The 24,719-nt window shown below is 31.2% G+C and overlaps 2 protein-coding genes and 1 long non-coding RNA gene across 5 annotated transcripts; all 3 read right to left on the bottom strand.

The window, feature by feature from the left end:
* Positions 1 to 1,211: 1,211 nt before the first annotated feature.
* LOC107926443 (mavicyanin) lies at positions 1,212 to 2,053 on the bottom strand. The gene is made up of 2 exons (XM_016857295.2): positions 1,748 to 2,053; positions 1,212 to 1,650 (listed from the first exon to the last, which is right to left on the bottom strand). Exons 1-2 carry the CDS (start codon positions 1,923 to 1,925, stop codon positions 1,325 to 1,327), a joined length of 504 nt encoding a protein of 167 aa, XP_016712784.2. The 5' UTR covers positions 1,926 to 2,053; the 3' UTR covers positions 1,212 to 1,324.
* Positions 2,054 to 3,295: 1,242 nt separating this feature from the next.
* LOC107926358 (uncharacterized protein At3g27210) lies at positions 3,296 to 6,017 on the bottom strand. 2 transcript variants are annotated; one of them, XM_016857199.2, is made up of 3 exons: positions 5,661 to 6,017; positions 4,409 to 4,489; positions 3,296 to 4,020 (listed from the first exon to the last, which is right to left on the bottom strand). In XM_016857199.2, the coding sequence occupies exons 1-3, from the start codon at positions 5,791 to 5,793 to the stop codon at positions 3,554 to 3,556; spliced, it is 681 nt and encodes a 226-aa protein (XP_016712688.1). In that variant the 5' UTR covers positions 5,794 to 6,017; the 3' UTR covers positions 3,296 to 3,553. The 2 variants fall into 2 exon arrangements, with proteins under 2 accessions (XP_016712688.1, XP_016712686.1); XM_016857197.2 differs by having other exon boundaries at positions 5,613 to 6,004.
* A 3,814-nt stretch (positions 6,018 to 9,831) lies between these two features.
* Positions 9,832 to 12,941, bottom strand: LOC107926368 (uncharacterized). Of its 2 annotated transcripts, XR_001692194.2 has the most exons (6): positions 12,565 to 12,936; positions 12,257 to 12,350; positions 12,036 to 12,149; positions 11,136 to 11,223; positions 10,540 to 10,668; positions 9,832 to 10,227 (listed from the first exon to the last, which is right to left on the bottom strand). It is a non-coding gene; the product is annotated as an uncharacterized lncRNA (long non-coding RNA). The 2 variants fall into 2 exon arrangements; XR_001692193.2 differs by having other exon boundaries at positions 12,257 to 12,941.
* Between the last annotated feature and the right edge of the window lie 11,778 nt (positions 12,942 to 24,719).

The raw sequence follows: 24,719 nt of genomic DNA, 5'->3' as shown, positions 1-24,719 counted from the left end.
AGTAACAACAGTTTTTAATTTTTTTTTTAACTTATATGTTTTATTTTTTTTTCTTTTCTTCATTATTTACTATTAGCTTGCTTTGTTTTGGTCAACCAAGTCAACCTCTTTTTTTTTTGATATTTTAGTTATTTCTATGTAGCTTTTTTATTGGCATAATAATAAATTTAATACTCTAATATTTATATATTTTATTAATTGGTCCTAATTTTAAAATAATTAACATTTTTTTATATTATGCCTACTTCAAGGCCTAAACTTTTAAACTCACAAATAAGAAGAAAATACGTATTTAATTACACCCAAACCCTCGTTCTTTTTATTATTATAATCACGATGATACCAACTAAACTAAAATTCAATCAGTAACTTTTAAATTCTAAATTATCCCAATAATTGGAGACAAAACTCTAGTGTTGATATTAACAAAATTTTGACTGTAAATTCAATCTAATTAATTTTATGTTAGCTTCTCTTCCCGAAGGTTTACCAATTTAACCCACAATTATATTGAATTAGCTGTTCCATTTATTAATTTGTATATTTTATTTAAGATTAAAATATACTTTTAAGTTTTTACATTTGGAATTTAGTCACCTTACTTTTATTTTTAAGAATTTAGTTTTTTATTTTTTATATTTTAAAGTTCAAGTTTAATTATTAACATCATTAGAAATCTTTTATTATATCATTTTAAAATTTAAAAAGAAATACTTATTTGATAATCATAAAACCAAGCCCGACTCTAGAGGTAATTTGAGATTGCGGCCGCTCAAGGCCCAGGGCTAGAAAGGATCCAAAAAGATTTCCAGCTTTAGATGTGAAAATAAAAAAATATTTAACTTTTTAAATTTTCTTATCGATACTTCATTGCAACCAGGAAAAAAAAATAAAAGGAGCTCCAATTTTTTTATTACTAATATATGTTTTTATTTTATTATATTACATTTTATAATTTTTTTAAAAGGTTACCAATTTATCATTTCGCCTAAGACCCAAAAATATCAAGAACGGGCCTACATAAAACAAAAAATGACACAATAAACCTTAATTTAAAAGAAAATTTTAATGATGTAAATCTTAAAAGTAAATAGACTAAAAATAAAAATAAAGAGACTAAATTTCGACATATGAAAAATATAAAGACTTAAAGTATATTTCAATTTAATTTAATTTTTTATAGTAATAATTTCATTAAAAATAAACATTAAAAAAACAAAAATCATAGTATATATTATTTATTCAACAATAGCTATAACATACACTGCCAAATCCCCAAAACAAAATAATAAAGTAAAACATGGCCAAAGCTTCCAATATAGTTTTAAAGCAGAAAATAAAGGATTAACAATGGAGAAAGGAGAAGAAATGTAGGAAAAGATCGTGGAAAAAAAGCCGCCGCCGAAGTATCAGAATCGGAGGCCGGTGTGGAAGGAGCATTGCCGGCGACCGTAGTGATCTTCATCTTCATGCCCTGATCGCAATGGCCTAATGTTCCACAAGCGAAATAACGAGTGCCCACTTTGTTGAGTTTCACCACATCGTTGCCTGTATTTTTAGAATTCAATGATGTTCCCAGGTCGCAGTTTTTGTAAGCTGTCTCGCTTCCAAGCTCAACTACACTGTGTAACCCTGATGAGTACTTGAAAACTGTTGCACAAACATACAGTCATGCTTTGCTCATTCGCGGATCATCACATATAACGGCAAATACGGATGATGTTAAAACAGAAAGAAATTGACGTACCAAGTTGGTCTCCGACTTTGAATGTTTGAGCCGAAGCCCATGAATTAAGGTCTACTGATTCTTCCCAACCTTGGCTACCTCCAACTACATGTTGAGTTGCAGAGACTTGTTTTGCTATCAATGGCAGCACAATAATTAATACAAAGAAAATTTTACACATACCCTCCATTAAGCTCATTTTCTTAAGCACTTACCCTCTTGACCTTGTTTACATCTTCCAATGATTGCTATATATATACTTGTATAAAGAAAAAGAAACCTTTAAATGTTGTTGGTTGTCTCTATCACACTCCATCCATATTAACTATTTTGCGGATTCAAGTTTATGTATCATATATAAGTATGTATTTTTTTTCATATATTTAAAGGGTTTTTCGAGAGTCATATCCTTAAAATTATATCATAAATGATGAGACCGGATGCGAGTACTTCAAGAAAAATGAAGATTTGAGATAATATAGTTTCATAAGATATGTAAATATACCATATTACCCTTGGAAGCATACATAATTATAGAATGCTAGTTACTAATGGTTCAATAGATTAGGCTATTGATTATCGATTCAACCATCGGTGTTATTTCAATTAAATAAAATATAAAACCTAGTTTAATAGCTTAATTGATTTTTTTTTATCTCGGTTCAAAGCAATCCTTTAATCGAATCATGTACCGGCTAATTCCTTGTTTGATTGGCCGATCCCTTCCGGTTCCAACAACAACGCTGATTAGGGATGCCTGAAATTATAAAAGGCAAATAAGTGTAAACTTTATTTATTTTTCCTGGATTGCCTGCAAAGCAAAATCAAGTTGGTTAAAAGTCATGGAGACTTGGAGTTTAAACAAAGCCATGATGGTGATCATTTTCAACAATGGGGTCTTTTCCTGGAAGCAAAATTATTCTAAGCATAGATTATATCATATTAAGAACGGCAGATATTTATTTTTAAGTAAAAGGTTTCTTATCATTACCACTTTAGGTTGGTATATTTGGATAACATTCATTAATTTGGTTGATAACAAACAACTTTTTCTTTAAAGCTAATAGATCCCTCTCAGCTTTGCTTCTAATTTGTCTTAAAACCTGTCAAAATTTTAAAAGTTTTGAAATATATAATCATGTTAGACACATATTCATATCTGACAATTAGTTCTGAGTTCGGGTGATATAGGATAAATTAGTGGATACAGTTTGACATTAGGAATATATTTGTAGAGATTTAAGCCGAGGTGAATTTTATGGAACAGAACCGTGAAACATTCAGTTCAAAATGGGCAATACCTTGCAGCATGGGTGCAGGTTTTCGTGAGCTGAACCGTGAGCTGGTCTATAGAATGGAATTGAGACTATCAAGCAATAGCCTGAACACCCCGAACTAGATCAGAGAAAGCATCATGTCTGGCACCGCCATAGCTGATGAAAATAAGGTCATGAGGAATATCTCAGCTCGGTTATACACCTATTTCGGCTTCTCTTCAGCTTTATGGAGGCATAGCTTGCTATTCTCCTTGTTTTTCGGCTTAAAAAGACCGTAATACGAATACACAAATTATCAACAAATCAGCTCTTACGATTATTATTATTTCAGCTGAAAATGTAAAGAACAATTTTTAAACAGCATTTGACTAACATAGATATAGTGTAATATACTGTAATACTTTTTACATTGACTAGAATTCGAAAATCCTATATATAACTATATGATCTCCTCCCAGGACTTCATTAGATCTGATTATCTTTGCGAGCAAGATCTCCGGGACTCAAGTTCCGGGCTTCTTCAACCTACTTACTGGTAAATCGATGGAAATTAAGGCTTATAATTTACATCTGTTGCAGGGCTCATCTTCTTCCTCCTCTCACTAGAACTACTGCATAAAACCAAGCTAGGAAGGCAACGTTGTGCAGACCTAACAGACTTCTCCTTGAATATAAGGTTATCTCCATTCGCCGTCCTTTCACTACTGCACCGAGAGTTAGCTTGAGAGACATAAGGGGTACCGTTGGCAGATTTTGGAGGTAGTATGTCTTGGACTGTAGGTTTGCATTCAAGCTTTCCGTTGGCAGTGTCCTGGTTGATCGAGGTATTTAGCTCATTAACATCTTGGTCTTCTTTAACACTGTCACGGAATAGTTCGACTAGCTTCTTTTTCTTTCCTGGGGACACTTCCGAACATGAGCCAGGAGATCCTTCATCAATGGCCTTGTGAATTTTAGGTACCCCAATAGAGATGCTATTATGGTGAACAGGGGTATTACCACGAGATGGAGTGAAATCTGCACACAGATGTACAACATTTGGATCGACAACAATAAACGTAACCACAGAAAACGACAGCTGAAAATGAAAAACAGAAAAATGGCAATTGAGGTAGGTACCACAGTCATATTACAGCAGGACTAAACAGAGATGTCGAAATTAACTTGTAAAACATCCAAGTAACTCTAACTTAACAACCTAATCTAAAATCATTATTCTTTATAAACGTCCATAGTCCGCAGTTCAGAGCTTGAGTCTCAGCCCATGACAATTGCATTACCAAAAGAAGAACTATATAGGCATAAAACTTAAGTCCATTAAGAAATAGCATAAAAGAAATGAACAGATATGGAAATTATATAAGCTTGCTAGATGAAATAACTCAAATGGTACTAATATCCTTACCACCACTGACACTTAAGAAATCGTCATCACAATCCGAATCCAAATATGCTCTGGAATCAAAAAAAGTTTCATCTTTACTACCTGCAAAACGAAAACATACTAATCATACAACACATCTAGGAATAAGATGAACTACTACATCAACATGATTTAGAGCATCACTATATACAATCATAGATTCAACATATTGGATTTCAATCTTGAAAAAGAAAAGATACAACACTAAAGCAGGGGAAAGCAGTCAAGTCCTCAATTTGATGTTTAAAAACATGCCACATAAAAATGGTTCAATTCTAAAGTTCGACAGCGACCATATATGATATACGAAACAACCAGACAATCATGAAAAATGATTTGCTGTTGAAAGGACGTAATCTCTTTAATATTCTACAAACATAACAATCAAATACAAGTAGTCCTTTGATGCATAGCCAACTGTATTGGACTGAATATAGATTTTCTACATATTGCAAGGACCACAACAACATAACCCAAAATATGTTTGTCTGGTGAGGTGTTTTTTTTTTTTTTAATATATATATATATAGCCATCTTGATGTCAAATTATTAACAGTAAAATATCCAGAAGAATAGCCTTAAAGAGTGGTCCATCCATTGACTAGCTTTCCTTACACCAAGGGCTGCTAAATCTACCACATGATGTATTGCTCAAAATGTGGAAAAATAAAGAGAAAATGGGCCCTCATCAACATGCATATTTCCAAAAACCAGACAATTTGTCAATTACTGAAGTCTAATCCTGAGTGATCAATTAATCAACAAATTAAAACAACTGCTAAAATTTAAGCTAAGAAAGGATCTAAATCATCTATGAAAGAGAAGGGTTTCCTAAAATTTAAGCTAAGAGTGATATAAGAGCTTGCACTAAAAATAGCGATACTTGATTAAGCCAAAAAGCTAAAAAAATGAGGGGAAAAAAACCCAGAAATTTGATAAACAAAAATCATATTTATATCATAATCAACAGAGTCAAAAACCAATTTCATTAGGTATAAGTTCATGGCAAAACATTAATAAAAATCAATCATATCATCAAATCAAAGCATCATCAATAGACACAAATGAAGGGAAACTCAATTGAAGGGACAAAAAAAGACTAAAAAGGTTCCCTTTGCCTCATAACCAAGAAAACTAACTTCAAAAATGGTTTGAAATAAAAACCAAAAAAGAAAAACCCAGTTACCTAAATCTTTAAAAGTAGAGAAAGAATGAGAATTGTGAGTAAAATCACCATTGACAGCATCAGATTTATCTTTAACAGGTGAAGGTGGGATGATGATATTGTCTGTTTTAGACCCTAAAGAAAGTCCAACTTTCATGGCTGACTCTTGAGAGCTTTTATGTACTGATGCACATGAACCCATCTCTCTCTTTTCCCTTTAAATTTTGGGTATCTCCAACTCTTTAGAGTCCCAACATAAAAGATGAAACTTTTCTTCTTCTTCTTGGCTATGAGACTGCAACAACCCCAAAAGGTATAAATGAGAGAGAGAAAGAGAATATAACGTTTTATTGGCGTTATGCCAACGGAGTAGACAATGGGAATGGAGCATAGCTATAAACCATTGCAATGCATGAAAAGAGTTCCTTTTTCTTTATTAAATTCTTTTTCTTTTGTGGCTATATTCTACAATTAGTCCCTATACTTTACTAAAATTATGGATTTAGTCTCTATACTTTTATTTGACCATTTTTAGTTTTGTACTTTCCAAATTTCAATCATCAGCAAAAGATAATTGTTAAACTCATTAAATTAAGTTTTTCTATTTCCAAAATATGATACAGTAAACATATTATCATATGTGTAATGCCAACATCAACTTGTTATTTCCATATATTATTCACTAAACATCAAGTTAATAGATTAATGTCTGTCATTTGCTTCAAAATTGAAATTTAAAAACTCAAAAAGTATAAGGATTTAAAATGATTAAATTGGAACATATTGACTAAATCTATAATTATATGCATTGTATAAAACTAGTAAATAAATTTAACGAAACAAATTTATTTGCTACTATTTGGGTGAGAACTAATATTTATAACTTTGAAAAGTATAAAGATTAAAACTGAATACTTCAAAAAGGATTAATTTTGTTCAAATTAAAGTAAAAGGAACTTTCATAAAAAACCAACTACTAATAGCTTAATTAGACCTTGTTGGACTAAAATATAAAAAATAAATTCATTATGTCAATTTAAGTTATTTAACCACTTAAGAATTTTAAAAATATATTTTAACAATTTGTTTTTTTATAAAGCTGTTAACAATATCGTCTTTTTTTAATCTTAAAAAAAAATCCAATAATCCTTTTTAAAATAAACTTTTGTTCGTTTCTTAATTAGCCATATAGTGAGAGTTTGTCGTGAATAAAATCTTTTAACTTTTTTATTTAAATAAATTTTTATTTAATTACAAATTAAAAATTTTATAGATCATATTTATTGCCTTCATAAGTTGTAATTGACAAATGACAGTCGTTGTTAAAACTCTATTAACTACTAGCAGTTTCAATCTTGGAAGGTGAGTGGCTCTTCGTCGACTTTTTAATCTGAATCTATTTTGAGAGTATTTTAGAATAATAAATGATTTCATGAGTCGATTTGGACCTGTGTTGTCTTAAGTCTTCACTTTTAGAAGTTTTTGTCTACTATAGTATGTTTTTTAGTCTTGTTTTGCAAGTGATTTTAAGAATGGTTTTATCGTCGTCTTCTCTAATTTAGTGGATGTTCGGTTCTTTCGTCGATTTTTACCTGCCGCTTTAGACCGTTTGGGACTAATTTCCTTATCGTATGAAGGAAATCCTTGGACTAAAGAGTATGCTAATATTTTGAAGATACTATGGTCCATCTATGAGAGCCACTTTGTGACTATTGAAGATTGGATTGAATTAGATTGGATTTGAGTGAATCAATTCAACCTTGGGAATGTGGAAATTTGATCAAGATTGTATTGTTGATTTTTGGAGATCATATTTTTGATTGATTATGCTTTGAATGTTTATGTTATAATTATTATTTGTAAGGAGTTACTTTTTATTCAGTTAGATTCTATGTTACTAAGCCGAATTTGATAGATGCTAAGATACTTGTTTAGGTTGTCTATGAGAGTATATCAAGAGCATTTGAACCTGTTCATTGGGGAACTATTTTGTGAGTAAGTGCAAACTAATTTGTAAGCATTGAATGTTTATTGCTCAAGTTCTTAAGAGAGGATTTGGAGATAAGTGTTCTAGTCTCTAAGTACAAAGGTAAAAACGCTATACTTGGAGAGTGATAGTGTACGAACCACTTATTTATTTGTGGTTAAGACGTCGAAAAATCGAACTGCATAAACAAACCTTATGTTATTGGTGATGTTGTTTACTTAGTTTTTATAGTGTCAAGCGGTAGTGGCCACTGCAATCAAGTATTTCCATTAACTATTTTCATATTCAATAAACAATAACAATAGGTAGCAATAGAAATAACGAAGAACTTTAGAACTTATAAAAAAATTGAACCGGTGACTTGAAATCTTCAAAATTTTAAAATTTTTACTTGAAAATAATTGAGAAATGAAATTTTAATTGATAAAATATTTTTTTGAAAGAAAAATCATTTCAATAAACTAAAATCTAGATAAAAAGAGAAAACGAAGAGAAGCTAAACCTAAATCAATAGGCTTACCCAATACACGCGGAACTATCTTCTCTCATTTTTGCCTACATCATGACTGCAGTTCGACGTTAAAATTTTTGCAATTGAAGGAGAAAAAAAATAACAAAGTCAGAGTAATCCGCTTGAATTAAAGGCACCCTTGCCAAAAGATGAACAATTTTATTAGCATTGGTACGATCCGACGAAAGGATAAGAAATTAAACGAAGAAGTAAGATGCTTACCATCTTAAATCAACGATCCTGATTTCTAAAAAAGCAGAGATGCCATGGGAAAGTGCAGCCCAAAGTCCAAAATGATACCCTCCACGTGCTAAGAAGAAAGCCATGAGAATCGCTCCCAAGCACCTATAACTTCAGCCATAAATGGAAACTAAATACATGAAAGATACTGATTAATATTTATTAATATTTTGTTTTAGGGTTGTGCTAAGAGCTAAGTGGAAGATTTTGCCCTCTCCCTAATAAGTGGGAGTATATATATATATGTTCCCTTGCCATATTCTGTTGGTTATGGCTTTGAAGCTGAGTCGTACATATATTCTTAATCTGCATAATGATTGAGTGATGTGCAAGCAAGTAGTATTTGGTTACCTCACATAATCTCATTTCTAACCAAGCATTTATGCAAGTTTACGATTTCATATCAATATAGAGAGCATTAAGCATCTCTCACCTTTTCTCTACATCCTAAGATGCTAATTCATGTTGTCTCTTGTGCATGTAGAAAGAAGAATCTAAAAATCCTATATGCAATTTAAATTTTGTATTTCATTCCCTAGTCACAACACATTTGCTTCCATGTTATTTTGTATTTGTATAAAATCTGAGATTTAATCTTTATACTTTTTCAATTTAAAAATCTTAATTTTAATCCCATTATTATTGTTAGTAGTTTCTATTAAATTTTGTCAACTTATAAATTTAATGACTGAATTGAGATTTTTCAATAAACAAAATAACACTACACCAAAACAGGTTTTTAGCGACGCTTTTTTAGGCCTTTAGCGGCGCTTTTTAGTGCCACAAAAAGTATTTACAGCGCTTTGAGAAGCGTCGGAAAAAGCGCCGCTAATGACAGCGCCGCTAACTTTAGCGGCGTTTTTAAAAATAAACGCGCTAAAGGTCATGGTCTTTAGCGGCGTTCGTGGAAAAAGCGCCGCTAAAAGTCATGGTCTTTAGCGGCACTTTCCCAAAAACGCCGCTAAAGACCAAGACCTTCAGTGGCGCTTTTCCCAAAACGCCGCTAAAGACCAAAACCTTCAGCGACGCTTTTCCTAAAAATGCCACTAAAGGCACTTCTACAACAAACCACAATAAGATGACTTTTAGCGGCGCTTTTTAACAAACGCCGCTAAAAACATAAATTTTAAAAAATATATTTTATTTAATTAATATTTATTTGTATAATAAATATTATATTATGTTTTGTTTTTAAAATTTAAACTTTAAACTATATACTTTTAAGGATAAAAATATTTAATTAAATTAAAATTTCTATTAAAATTTTAACTTTAAAGCTAAATATATATTTCCATGTAACAGGGATATAAATTCGTACCCATTTCAAATAAATCCTATAAAAACTTGTCACGACAGTGATATATATTGCATGCTTGATAATATATCAACCATCTCAACCGCATATATTTCAAGACAATTCACAGTTCTTAAACACCCATTCTCACAGAAATATTTGCTAAGTATGACAGGCTTCAGATTGTTGAGAAAAATCAATACAAAGATTTATAACCTCAAACTATCAGACAATTCCATTCATCTAAAGACATCCTTAGAACATTTATGAGCACTATGTCATACTCATTTATCAGCTCTTAAAAAATTAACAGCATGTATGACCTTGCAATTCAATTATTTTTCAGTCCAAGAATCCAACAGAAAATTATTAATAGCAATTGACTTGCATATTTAAAATGACAAGCAAGTTAGTTACTGACATCAAGGGGAGGATTTAGATATTCTGTTCCATTGCTTATCTGACCATATGGCTCCATTAAATCAACCACATTTTGTAGATCATCTTTGGTCAAATTTAGTCCAAGGTGATTCACCAGTATTCGGTTAATTTGCTTGACAATTTTGGTTTTCCGCAGCCATTTTGGGATCATGCTGCTGAAAGTCTGCAAGCAGTACAAATTACAGTTAGATAATTTGGTTAAAATTGATTAGTGCCTAAAACATGAATTTACCACCAATTAAGATGGATTAGTTAAATATGAAACTCAGAGAGACAGAGGTGAACATGTAAACTGAATGAAAACACTTAAACAACTGATTCTTTGAATTTCAGGAAGAATAAAACAAGACATTAATGAGATTGGTAAGGTACTAACACCCACAACATAAGATCCATGGGCAATAGAAATATTATAGACGGTGAAGTATTAAACCATTCCAGGTACCATAAAATAGAAATAGGAGTCATTTCTTACCGCAAACCAGCTACAGTAGCTCATAAGTTCATCCGTATCAAGAAACTTGCTTTTAAATGCACTACCTTCCAAGGCCACAGGAACAAGTTTAAGTTCTATAGGCCGCAGAAGAGCAGTCTTCTCAGCAACCTAAAGAAATAGAAGGACCATGATTTAAGAGCATATTGGCAGACACAACTTAAGTTTAAAATAAAAACCATTAACAACAACAACTTGAATGGTGTTGAGTCGAGTTTGAGCTATTGAGCAGATCAAATTCGAGTACTTTAATGCTTGATTAGAGTATCACACGAGTTTGATTGAGGTCTTTTTACCTTTTAACTATACTGGAAAATCTCATTCAAACTGGAGCTTAAGCTCGTGAATAAATAATAAAATTGAAAATTGACCTGAACCGAGATATTTGGACAGTATAGAATGCAAGTTCAAAAACCACGGTTACACAAAACCAAACCAAGTTCAGAAACAACCAGCATATAAGCAAATCAACTAAATCTTGCATTGCAATAAAGCATGTTTTCTATTTAACAAAGAAGATTAAGTTAATATGTCACAGAAACCTACTTCAAGATGTAAGATTACTACTAGAAGCTTACATGGCAATTTGCTAACTAGAATGCGAGCTTTCTCTGTACGTTTCAGATTTTTGTGCACTCCTCTTCCTGCACTATACCGGTTCTAATCCTGTATAAAAGAAAAATAATAAAAATAAAATTGCATATAAGAAAAATGAAATTATAGCTCCAAAGTCCAAAATAGACATCAATAATTTCCACCACAAAGATAGCAAACTACTGAAGCATTTCACTGGTTAAAGCAATTTCAAAGAGGAAAACTGGTTCGGTACTATCTCAAGGATAATTTATTTAAATTATATACTCCATTGACTCGGTGAATATTTGATTCTCTAATATAGTATAAGTAGCTAGTTATTAATATTAGAAGAAATGACAAAACAAAATTATTATTAATTTTTCTTCAAAAAATAGTAAATATGAATTTGAATTAGAAAAAAATTTAAGAAATGTAGGGCCAGCCAAATGTTGCCAAGAGCACAAGGTATTCTAGGCACTAGAACCCTTTATATTACTCAAAAGGCAAGGTGTGGAAAAAGCACTTGCCACAGACGAGGCAATATATATAAATTTGTGTTTTATGTGTGACCGTATACATATAAATTAGCTTAAGATATGATAGCAAACACTAACAACTGGTCCCTTTTATCTAAAAATCATGCAAAATTCTTTTAATCTTTCATTGGCCAATACACATGATTTCCTAATAGTCCTTGTTATTGAATACACATACACTTGATCATATTCATTTACACCTTGGTTTAATGCACCTACCTTGGTCTAATGTAAACTGAAAGAAAATTATACACATGATTTCCTAATAGTCCGCGACAAAACCAAATTATAGTCCTCACTGGAAATATGCAAATTTGGATGATGCTAATGCTAAAACTACACAGTTTAAACTGTATCCCATCATACCTCCTGAACAAACCTACAAAGAAAAACAATTCGAACAGCAGAAAGTCGCCCACACAAGCGGTAATTGTACCCTTCATAATCATCATCTCCAGCACTGAAAGAATTAAATTTAAACTGGAAGAAGGAAAATGTGAAGTAAGCAAGCATGCATGAATACAATAAAAAGTAACCTAAATGACTCAAATGCTAATAAACATATATCAATGAGGAAAAAAATGTACCTTTATAAGGGATTCAACTCTTGGATTTCAACTCCAGGATTCAACTCCCGGATTTCGTATGGATTTCGTATATCACTTATCCTTTAAGAAGAAACTGTTATAAAACAATCAAAAGGACAAAAACCCAGAGAGCTAAAAGGAAAATTATATTTATTTATACCGATTTAAACTTATAGACTACAATATTTTGATTTGCATACAGATAAGCATCCATAGTGCAGTTCAGATTCAACTAAATTGAACAAAGTTTTAGAAATTTCAGACCCTAAAAAGTGAAAGTAAGAAGGAAAAAAAATATAGATGAGTACTTGAAACGATTCTTCTTTGTTTTTTTAGTGGATATCAGAGTCATCAAAATCGTCTTCAAAGTTGTTGAAGAATTCGGCATCAACGAGCTTGTTGTTGGAAGTGATGACTCCTTCGTCGAAGATCCCGGTGTGTCAACATCATCGGCTTCCATGGCTGAATCTTTCGGGAAATCTTTTGGGAAAATTTGGATTTTCCTGAAAAATACACCGACCGGATAAACGAGAGAAAAACAAAGACGGTGGTTAAGAAGAAGAGGAGCTTAAAGTAGCAAAAGTAGGGAACGATGATGATGAAGACGTGGTGGCGGAGAGAAACACCTAAAGGGTGTTTTTAGGAGACCAATTTTAGGGGGAAAAATTAGGGGTTTTAGGGGGGAAATTTAGGGAAAAAAAAAAGCGCAATTTTTTTAAAGTAAAATGATTTTGTGGCGCTTTTATAAAAAACACCGTTATTGCTCATCTTTTGAATAAAATGATACCGTTTTGTTCTGCTAAAAATTTTTACTATTTTTTTATTTATCAATTTTTTTAAATCTAATATTTAAATATATCAAATGTTTTAGATTAAATATTTTTAAATATAAAAGCATTAATTGATTATATAAAATTTCATCATTTAACAAATATCAAGTAAATCTTAAATCCTAAACCATTTAATATATATAAAGTTTACTTATTATCTCTTAAATAATTTAAACTATAATCATAATTTTAATATATTAAAATTAAAATGATCTCTTTTACAATTATATAAGAAATTATTTAATATATAAATTAAAAACACTAATTAATATAAACCCTAAACCCTTAACCTTTATCCCCTTAACCTTGAATTATAAAACATAAACCCCTAACCCCTAACCCCTAAATCTTAAATCCTAAATCTTAAACCCCTAAACCTGAAACCTCAACCCTTAAACCATAAACCATAAACAATAATCCCTAAACCCATAATCCCTAAACTATAATGATAATTAATTCAACATTTTAAAATTAATACTATCTCTTTTACGATTATATAAGAAATTATTTATATATAAATATCAAACACGTCATAGACACTTAAAACTTTGAGATAGTTATAGTACTATTTTTTATTTCACTTATAGGAACCTCATATACTCAAGCACTGCAAGTCTTTTGTGAATTAACCAATGCTTATGAAGATCTACTACTTACGGTTATCAATGCCAGCTGGAATCACAAATATTAACAAGAATCAGACATAGATAGCAAAATTAATCAAGCACTTTCAAGGGACATCATTCTAGCAGTTCTTTAAAGAAATGGATTTCAATCCAGAATTCAACAGTTCTGTAACTAGCCTAGCAGATAGATGGAAAAATAATATTTATTTTAGAGATCAGTCTACCTCTTAAGTGGAATAACTTTCTGTAAACTTTAACCTTGTGAACTTTTTTATTAATATATTTCTTCTAATACTTCTTAGAGATAATCACAGTCAAGAGATTCAACTATTAAGATTCAATGGATGGTTAATATAAGAACCAAACAAAGACAATGCATCTAATTTAATAAGCTAAGCCATGCTCATGAACAAAGCAAAGAAGAATTATATTCACCTCAAAAACTTCCATGTGGAAAGTATGAATTAATTTCATTTATCGCTGCTTTTGCAGGTGCTGTAAAAGCTCTTTGAACGACCAAAATAGCATTATAAACATTATCTGCTTGCATACACTTTGCACAGTTTCTAAAAAACTTAAAATTATTTTAAATAATAGTATTTTAATTTTTCCATTTTTAACAAATATTTTTCTATGTTTTTATTTCAAATTATTTCTACGTGTCTTTAGTTTTTTGTGAAGATTTTAAATATCCAATTAAAAATAATTTGAATTTTAATTAATATAAACAAACCAATTAAATAATAAATAGAGAGATAAAATATTTTTTGCGGCGCTTTTTCAAAAACGCCGCTAAAGACCAAAGCATTAGCGGCGCTTCTTAAAAAACACCGCTAAAAATAGAGCATTAGCGGCGCTTTTCCAAAAACGCCGCTAAAGAGCATTAGCGGCGCTTTCCAAAAACGCCACTAAAGCCCAGAGCAAGCCTAGAGCATTAGCGGCGCTTCTTCAAAAACGCCGCTAAAGACCAGAGCATTAGCGGCGCTTCTTCAAAAACACCGCTAAAGCCCCGAGCATTAGTGGCACTTTTTAAAAAACGCCGCTAAAGGCCCAAAAACTCAAAAAACGACATGTTGTGCTTAGGTTTTTTGCGGCGCTTTTTTGAAAAGCGCCACTAATGCTTATTTTTTGCGGTGTTTTCTGAAAAACGCCGCTAATATTGGATCTTTAGCGGCGTTTTTTCTAAAACGCCGCTATTGCTTGATTTTTAGCGACGTTTTTTATCTAAACGCCACTAAAAATACCGCTAAAAGCCTGTTTTGATGTAGTGTAAGAAATTTTAATTTTAATATTCTAATTATATTTATCCTCATTTCATGAACCAAGTCAGTGTCATTTAACTCGTGACACTAAATTCAATTAAACATGTCATAATTAACTAGATAATGGCAGTTGACAACCTATAAAGTAAATTGTTAAAGCTCACTATTGGCATCTTAAGGTCCAATGTTCAAGTCTTGCTGTTGATATCTCGCTCCTTAAATTGTAATGAGGGAAGCGGGATAAATGGCCGATGCTACTAGAAGGATTCCTCTTTGGATAATAGGTACGGTAATTGGTATTCCTATGACCGGTTTAATAAGTATTTTCTTTTATGGTTCATATTTTGGATTTGGTTTGTCCCTGTAATATGGAATAATGGATAATGGGACGAACTAAGTTATAGGCATGAAAGTGTAAGAACTAAACAGGGCATGCCTTCTCTTTCTTTGTCTGATTCGCGAGGAAGGATCCCGTTGAATTCTTAATGATCATGATCATAATATTTTGGTCGTATAAATGACAATAGATCACTTTTTCCGATGATTTTTTTGAAAAATGAACTCAATTTTAATTAATTGATTCATAGCATCTGCTCTTCGACAGTATCTATCGATACTTTCAAGGTTAGAAGAAAAAAAGGAATCACTCAATTGGATGACACAATACAATATTTTTTTTCTATCGACCAGATATCAATCAAACATTTTCTAGACTAATCTAACCTTACTCAATTTATTTTAGTATTTCATCAAAGTTTGAAATTATTTTATAAGTTTATAGCCTTGATTCTATTTTATCAAAAAAAATCGATAAGGATTCCTTCTCTCTTTTTTTGGTTGTCCATTACTTAGTATATTATACTTATTTCGACTTATTTTATACTTATTATATTATCCTTATTACTTATTCTATTACTTAGTAAAGCAAGACGTGTAGACGGATCAACTCATCAAGTTCCCATTGAAATAGGATCCACACAAGGAAAAGCACTTGCCATTCGTTGGTTATTAGGGGCATCCCGAAAACATCCAGATCGAAACATGGCTTTCAAATTAAGTTCTGAATTAGTGGATACTGCCAAAGGGAGTGACGATGCCATACGCAAAAAAGAAGAGACTCATAGAATGGCAGAGGCAAATAGAGCTTTTGCAGATTTTCGTTAATCCATGAACAAGATCGATATAGACACATAGATTCATGGATCCATACATCTCGATCGGAAAAGAATCAATAAAAAAAAGAATCGGAATTGATCGATACATTTTTCGAAACAAACGAAAAGAAAATGAAAGCTGAAACATAAATGATGGATCAACTGCTTTGACTGTAAAAAAATAAAAACTATGACAATGGAACACCCACAATGAAGGTGAAAAAATTTATATAACAAATATATTTATAAAAATTGATGAAAAATAAAGACGCGTAGTTAAAATTATAAAGTTGAGATGTTAAGTGTGTGTGTAAGAGTACAAAAGTAGGTTAGTAACTTCGCTCCTATAAAAGTGAGAATATAATTTTTTTTTTGTAATTTACGTTTTAGTCAAACAATTTTTAAAAGTTATACAATGGTCATTAAATAATTCGAAAGTTTACATTTAAGTCACTAGGCTGTTAAAATCGTTGTTATATACTTATATTACCTTCTCTATTCGCACTACTCACACCAACCGAAAGCTCTCCTCCCTCTTTTCTTTTATAGTTCAATTTTTTTTCATGAAACAACTATACACGTCATGAATTTGTGAACCAAAATTCAAACAACTTTCTTCTCCAACACTCATCGTCAGATCAACTAGGATCTAAGATATGTTTTTCTACTAATCAATAGCAACTGATACATCATACCAATCATTGAGTCGTTACTTGGAGCTTACTAGCTGACCTTTTAAAAATAAAATTAACAATCCAATCATTTAAATAAAAATGTTTAAATATTTTTATAATTATAAATTCCGATTAAGTGAAAAAATATATGATAAATTAGAATTAGAATTTCGAACAACAATATTAGCAAACTGGCTTTAAAGTAAAAGGACGGTGTACATGTGTTCCTCTTTATTGCTTTTTCTTTTTATGTACGTTTGCATGAGAAAAAGCTTTGTGGGTATAAACAATGTACAACCTTAAATATAGAATATGATGAATTATTTTATCTTACCTAATAACCTATAAATATGATCTTTATAGCCACAATGTGGTTCTTACCGGCAGCCAAGTGAAAATTTGTATTGATTTATAATTTATTATTTTTAAGGGATTTAAAAGACAATTTTACCATTCTGAAAAGTAAAAACCACCTTAATTTTGCCCTTGTTGTTACCTACTTTTTTTTTCAATTTACCTACTAATTATGACTTTTGGATTATTTGTCCCTTTGATGTTTTCATCTTGGGTTGAAATGACTTATTTAATAAATTTAAAATTAATATAATAAATGTCGATTGAGTCTTAGTTCGATTGGCATAGATATTATTTTTTTAGTTAAATGAGTGACTGAATTAATATTATTTAAGTAATGACATCAAATCTAATCAACCACTTAATTAATACATATAAATAATTATTTTAAAAAATAAAATGCTTATAAAACACTATAGGTGAGAAATTGGAAATGAAAAAAAATTAAATAGAAAAAGATAGTAAGTTATAAGTGAATTACAAATGAGAAAAAAAAGTTGTAGGTGAAGTGGATAGATTTATAATTTAATAAATTTTGTAATTATTTTTTAAAAATATTAACTAATTCTTCATATATATTTTTCTTTATATATAATATTCATTTTCTCCATCTATATTGTGGGGTACGGTGATTTCTAATATTATAAAATCAAATAATTATTATAAATATCATTATTTTTTACATCTACATTGTGGATACGTTATTTCAAATACACATACACAAATATATAATATGTGAATTTACTACACTCGTGATATGGATTGAAAGATAAATATTACACATGTAAAAATTATATTTACTAAAAATAATTATATTTGTAATAATTATTTGATTTTATAAATAAAAGAGTTATTAATTATAACCATTAATTAAAAATAAAAAAAGCTTAAAACAACATGAAATAAAAAATACATATTAAAATGCTCAAGGATGAAATCACAATTATCTAACCATCTAATCAAAAGAATTAATGTGTCAAAATATTAATTAAAAAGACGCTTAAAACAACATGAAATTAAAAAAATACAAATATGAGTAGGAGTAAAACTTTTGACATTTAACCATCTAACCAAAAATATTAAATTATCAATTGTTAATAAAAATGTACCTTATATAACGCGTTTTAATTGATGTATCAAAAACACGTCCTGTAAAATGCATTTTGGTTTTTTTTTTTTTCAAAGTCTATATCAAAGTGGACACAGCCCCACCAGTGAAAAGAAAAGATTGCATGATCTAACTATCATCATTAAACTTTTTCCCATAACTTTTTGTGTAATTAGTTCACAAGAGTTCCAATTAATTAATTAATTAAAGTTTATACAAATCTTGTCTTTTAATTGCTTTTGAATTTTCTTTGTAATAATATTAAACAGAAGGCAGGTAGAGACCTTTCGCCCTTTATAAAGTAAAATAATTTCAATTTTAGTCCTTCTCAATTATCAAATATTCAATCTACATCTTTTTTTAAACAAAATTTTTACTGTCATCACTCCAAACTTTTAAAATTTTATTTCAAACTTCTCGTATCGAAATTTTAGCTTTGCACTTTGTTGAGTAATCCTTATATCTTGTGTTATTAATAAGAGCATTTGGGTATTTATATATGTTATTATAGTTCATGATATGACCTCTATTATTTTGTCTCAACTCCACTGCTCCTAGTACTGACATTTTGAGCAGGATTCAGGTCTACTGGACACGTGCCTAGGTGGCTCGCGGAGCACGCGGTCCTTTCTATTCTTGGGACTGACATTCCGAGCGGGCCTTGAGCCTACTAGACATGTGTCTGGATTGTCTACGGAGCATGTGATCATTTTTGCAAGCTCTTTGGGTGTATGCGAACTGGGACCACGGCCTTTTGTTGGCTCGTGCGAGCTCAATCTGCGAGTTATGTCCGCGAACCCACCTCGCACTCAATTGTCCAATGGGACTTATTTGGGTAACAAGTATCGAGGACTCGGGTTGGTGATCACCGATGTATAACACACTTAAATAACATTATACATCAAATGATAATTTCATTCATTAATGAGTAAAAATATTACTATGTATAATAAATTTAAAGGTTGAAATGTACCAGAATTTAGTCTCTTTACTTTTCAGATTTCAAAATTTAGGTCCAACTATTAATATTGTTAATTTTTTCTATTAAATCCAAGTTAATTACAAAGTCATTTTTTTAATTACATGGTTACCAAGTGAATATTTTTTTTATTTCAAAAATGTCATAGCAACAAATTTAATAAAAAATTATTTGTATTAATAATTGGGCTTGAATTTTGAAATTTGAAAAGTATAGAGATTAAATTCCATAAAATAAAAGTACAAAGACTAAATTTCTATTTTTTAAAAAGGATAAGGACTTATATTGAATTTTAACTAAATTTAAAATATAATTATTAACGTTAGCATAATTTTCAAATAATCAACTTAAAATGTATTTATTTCACAAAGATAACTTACAAATAATGTTTTTTTTTAGAATTTTTTTTAACCAATCCATTTTCTGGGTTTGATTGGGCATATAATAATAAAATTAGTAAAAGTGGAAAGAAGATATGGGAGGGTGGAGGGGTCCAATTAGCAAGAAAATTCCAAATTCCAAAAGAAGCAAATGTGGAATAAGTGGAACCATCAAAGTTGCCTATGCCTTTGGTTGATGATGCCAAGAAAAAAAAAAGACTAGTTGTGTGAATATTTCACTTGTCCATAGATATTTTTTTCCCAAGACAAGGCTGAAACCTACTATCTCCAATGTCTTTGTCTGGATGTGTTTAAGCCTATCAAATTCACAATATATATAATCTCTTTCGAATATTGATCAATAATCATAGAGAAAAATATTGGACTATATTTTTCACAATTATTATTATATAATTGTCGACGGGAGCTTGAGACACATTTTCTTGGAGAGTTGTCTCGGGAATCGGCGAACCTTTTGACGGTAGGCATATAAGCTATTCAAGTAGTACCATCGTTGCAAATGGAAGGCTTATATGCCTTGGTTGGTGGTTCAAGGCACAATATTCATAATTAATATTATGTGTAATATTTCTCATGAGTTTGCGGGTCATATTTTCATTAATCAAGGCATTTATTAAATTCCATGAACTTCATTGGACTCTCCTTGGAGTATAGGAGACAAATGGCACAAGGATAATACCCACTGCTGAGAGGTTCGTTGACTCTCCAAATAACACTCCAAAAAAATGTTTCCCGGAGTGAGACCATCCTCCCCTCAACAATAATTAGTCAATGATAATTTTAAAATTATCGATACATAAAAATTATCCATGAGTCGAGTTGGTTTCAAAAATTTTCTAATGCCAAGCTTGAATTTGAAAAAATATATTTAAATATCAAAGACTCAAAAAAAAACGGAGAAGCAATTCTCAAAGTGGAAACAATTGTACATTTCAAGTCTCAAATAGTGCATTAATCTTAATTTAAACAAATAAGTATGACACTCTAAGTTACTTCAACATATTCTGTGGGGTGTGCCTCGCATTTATCAAACTCTTTGTAAACACTTAGAAAGACAATCAACGAGCAACCAAAGAAGGGCCAAAACAGGCCCGACGTGACACGATGGAACCCCAAGATGAACGTGGCATCGATGTCGTGACGTGACGAGGAGAGCATGAACGTCACAACGTTTTCCCAACTTATGCAGCCGTGTTTAGATAGTTCAACAGGACTTCTTTTTCCCAATTAAACTCTAATTACTCTAGGAATATTTTAGTCATATTAAGACTTTAATATTAGCCTATTTAAAGGGTCTTTGTAACCCTATTTTAGAGAGTTCATAGAATATCTCTTATGTGAGATTTGATGAAGAGTTTTGGGGAGAGTTTTTTAGAGAGCTTTGTATTCGAGTTTATCTTTCATAAAAAGATAAATTTGCAAGAAAATTAAATATTCTACTTTAAGGACCAAATTGCAAGAAATGTAAAACTAGAGGGATTATCCAACAAATAACTAATGGGAGTTGGTTGAATTCGATGTGTTTCCCCAAATCTCGAACTAGGGACATAAATCGCGTAAATTACCAAATGGTTTCATTTTATCTTCCGATCTCAATTTTACCGACTTAGACGAATTATGTTCGGTTTATCTTTCGATCTTGCCGGTTAATCCAGGACTAACAAACAGGTGCATAACAAGACTACTTTCCAGTCTCACTTTATCTTGATATTCCCTTAGGGGCGTCATTACTTAAGTTCTTAGTTCTATTCAAATTAGTCCAATTTGTTACGATTTAATCCTTTGTCCAAGGGATGTTAGTTTACCCACATCTTCATCAACCGACCTCCTTAAAGGTTTAGCTACACATGCTCAAAGTAAGGAAAGTAAGCATAAACATGGAAAATAAGGCAGCCATGAAAGTAAAGCTTGAGAAAAATATAAAAGTTAAGATTTTTATGCAAGAAAACTTAAATAGCATGAAACCAAAAGCATTTAACATAGAAATCTAAGGCAAGAAATATAAAAAGAACAAGCTTTAACAGATTTAAAGTAATATAAACTGAAATACATTAAACTAAAGCTTAAAGAGTCTTGAAAACAAGGTACAGGGACTGAAAATGTAAATAAACCTTAGCTACGGTGATAACTAAGACTAAGAACAACAAGAACAAGAAGTAAATGCAAAAAAATAAACTATAATCTAAGGTAGAAGAAGAGAAAAATAAAAACACTGGAAAAGTGTAAAGAAAAACTAAAGAAAACCTAGAGAAAACTAAACTTAAAACCAAGCTAATGTGCATCTCTCTCCTCCTCAACAATTTTTGGCTATTTTGAATTGTATTCTAATGACTTTTCGATGCCAAAAATGCCCCTACATGGGCCTTGTGTGATTGGTGGGTCGGGTAGACAAAGATTGCTCTTTTTGTCTAAGTTTCTCCCCCTAACGAATGTGATATCACGATACCTAGAAGAGGATATTGCAATATCTCGAGCAGTGTTGAAACTTGAAGTCTTCCTTAGAAGGTGGATATCGCGATACCTAAAGGGGATATCGCGATACCAAAAGGGGATACCGCGATCCCACTGAAGGGAATCCTTGATCTTCTACATTGTCAGAAATATTGTGATTCCAAGGGTTAGATATTGCAATACCCTTGCCCTAAGTGTCGTTCTCGCTCGTTTTCAACCTTCAACACGTCCCTACAACACTCAAACACACGTTAAGCTTCCAAATGGCACTAGCGACCAAGTTTGGTAAAAAAATAGACAAAACGAGAAATTTTCACTTATTACCCGAAAAATATGAAAATAACGAAAAACTATGCTAAAAACCCTATTTTGCTTGAGAAAAAGCTCCTTAAATGCGTCAGAAAAGCCTAATTTGCCACATCGATTTGTGGTAGATCAATTGGGTCAGGCCAATGCAAGATTTTAAGCTTATTTTCTAGGTTCGGGCCCGAACTAAAAAATAGGCTTAAAATTTTGCCCAAGCTCGGCCTAGAAAATAAATGCTAAATCCGAGCCAAGCACAACACGCCCGTATTAATTTTTTTTATAAAAATAATTTTAAAAAATGTAATTCATCAAATACACTAAAAACATTAAAATAAATGTTTCCCTACAAATTGAAAATACATTAAAATAGCAATAATTAAAATAATAGCAACTTAGCAAGTAAATGCCTCTTAAATAACACTAAAGTAGTTGCAACTTAGCAAGTAAATGCCTCTAAAATAGTAGCTAAATTAATAATAAAATAAGAGTTATACAATATCCAAATAATATAACAAAATAGTAGTAATATAATAGCAAAATAACAACAAAACAACATCAAAATAGCAACAAACTATTGGGGATCAACCCATATAAACAACGAATTGGAAAAGGTAGAGAAGATCAAACACAAATTTTAATGTGGAAAACTCCTTTGAAGAGGATAAAAACCACAGGCAAATGAGGCTTCAACTTTTCACTAAATGAGTAAAGAAACGATAGTACAATATGGAGAAAATAAACCTAAATGTACTAAACGTATAAACACAAACTCCGAAAACAAAATCCTAATTCGAGAGTAAAATTCTCTCCATAGTTACCACGAAAACTCTCACCAAAACTCATCTATGACTACATCTTGTCACCCCCGAAAGAAAACTCTTGTAGTACTACATCTTTAATTGTCTTTTAATTGGCCTCTCAAAATAGGAATACTAGACTCCTTTAAATAGGCTAAGATTAAATGTCTAATCATACTAAAATATTCTTGGAGTAATTAGAGTTTTTCTGGGAAAAGATGGTAGAGTTTAATTGGGAGAATAAATCTAATTTATGTGGGGAACACGTCGCCACATCGCAACATCCCCATTCGCGTCATTAGGACGTCGTTCGTCATCGCAATGTCGAAAGCTTCTGTCGTGATGTTGTCGTCTGTTTGGCCAAAATTACGAGGCACACCCTACAAATTTTCACCTTGACTCGTATTTACCATACATTCTTCTCCAAGCCTCGTCACAAGCCGAAATCGATCTTTGCAGAATGTCAACCAAGCCCAAACCATTCTCAAACTTGGAAACCAAAAGACTCCTAGTCTTTAAATCAAGGTTGTATAATGCAACCAAGGCCAATGATACACGAACGGGTGTGTGTTTCACAATAGGAGAGAAAACATCGAGGAAATCAACTCCCTCCACTTGACTATCACCCTTTGCGACCAACTTTGCTTTAAATACTCTGCTTTATTCGAAACTGCTACAATATGAAATATGTGATTCCATCAAACTTCTCGATATTGAAATTTATTGTCGTCATCCCTTAATGGGTAGATTGCGAAATTTGAACCAAGCCCTGATATCAGTTTGTTGGAGATCGAACCATATAAACAACGAAATAGAAAAGGTAGATAACATCAAACACAAATTATAAAATGAAAAATTTACCCCTAAAATTTTATATTTTATTCAATTTATCCCCTAAAATCGAAACTATTAAAAATTTCACATTTAATCCCCAATACACATAGCGGATTCTAATTCCATCCATAATCAGCCTTCAGTCACTTGAAAATTACAATATTTTCATGCTAAGTTTAACATATTTACATATTAGTCCTTAAATACAAAACTAACAAAAGTCACTTAACAAAATAGTCCTAAAACATTTCCAAGCTTCAAAATTTTCCATTTAATATCAAGAACATCCAAAAATCATCAATGGTAATTTTAACAAACTTTAACAATTTTAAAAACGAAGATACGAGTTAGATGAACCTAGTTGCAATGATCTCAAAAACATAAAAATTATAAGCAACGAATCAAAAATTCATACCATGCAAAGTAAGGAAAGATGGCCAAAAGCTTTTGAATGTTCATCCATGGTGTTTCGGTTTTCAAAAGAGAAGAAAAAGACGATGAAATGTTATTATGTTTTTTACTTATTATTATAAACATATAATTTTAACAAATAATTTAATCCAAAAACACCACTAACCGTCCACCCACCATGATAATGGCCTAGTTGTCTCATAAGTCCCCTTATATTTACTAATTAAACCATTTAATCAATATAATTTAATAGCGATTAGGTTTTACATCTTTTAC

This window comes from Gossypium hirsutum, chromosome D07, assembly GCF_007990345.1.
Source record: "Gossypium hirsutum isolate 1008001.06 chromosome D07, Gossypium_hirsutum_v2.1, whole genome shotgun sequence".
In the NCBI taxonomy this organism is placed as follows: domain Eukaryota; kingdom Viridiplantae; phylum Streptophyta; class Magnoliopsida; order Malvales; family Malvaceae; genus Gossypium; species Gossypium hirsutum.
Note: the sequence above shows the minus strand (reverse complement) of the source record. Positions and strands in the feature narration are given on the sequence as shown.

What these genes read in the sequence shown, in the direction of transcription:
- LOC107926443 (XM_016857295.2), bottom strand. Translation starts at nt 1,925, where the DNA reads ATGAGCTTAATGGAGGGTATGTGTAAAATTTTCTTTGTATTAATTATT. An exon ending in CAAAGTCGGAGACCAACTTG is followed by an intron (nt 1,651 to 1,747) that starts GTACGTCAATTT and finishes TTTGTGCAACAG; the next exon opens with TTTTCAAGTACTCATCAGGG.
- LOC107926358 (XM_016857197.2), bottom strand. Translation starts at nt 5,793, where the DNA reads ATGGGTTCATGTGCATCAGTACATAAAAGCTCTCAAGAGTCAGCCATG. An exon ending in CTCTACTTTTAAAGATTTAG is followed by an intron (nt 4,490 to 5,612) that starts GTAACTGGGTTT and finishes TTCGTTTTGCAG; the next exon opens with GTAGTAAAGATGAAACTTTT. An exon ending in TTTCTTAAGTGTCAGTGGTG is followed by an intron (nt 4,021 to 4,408) that starts GTAAGGATATTA and finishes ATCTGTGTGCAG; the next exon opens with ATTTCACTCCATCTCGTGGT.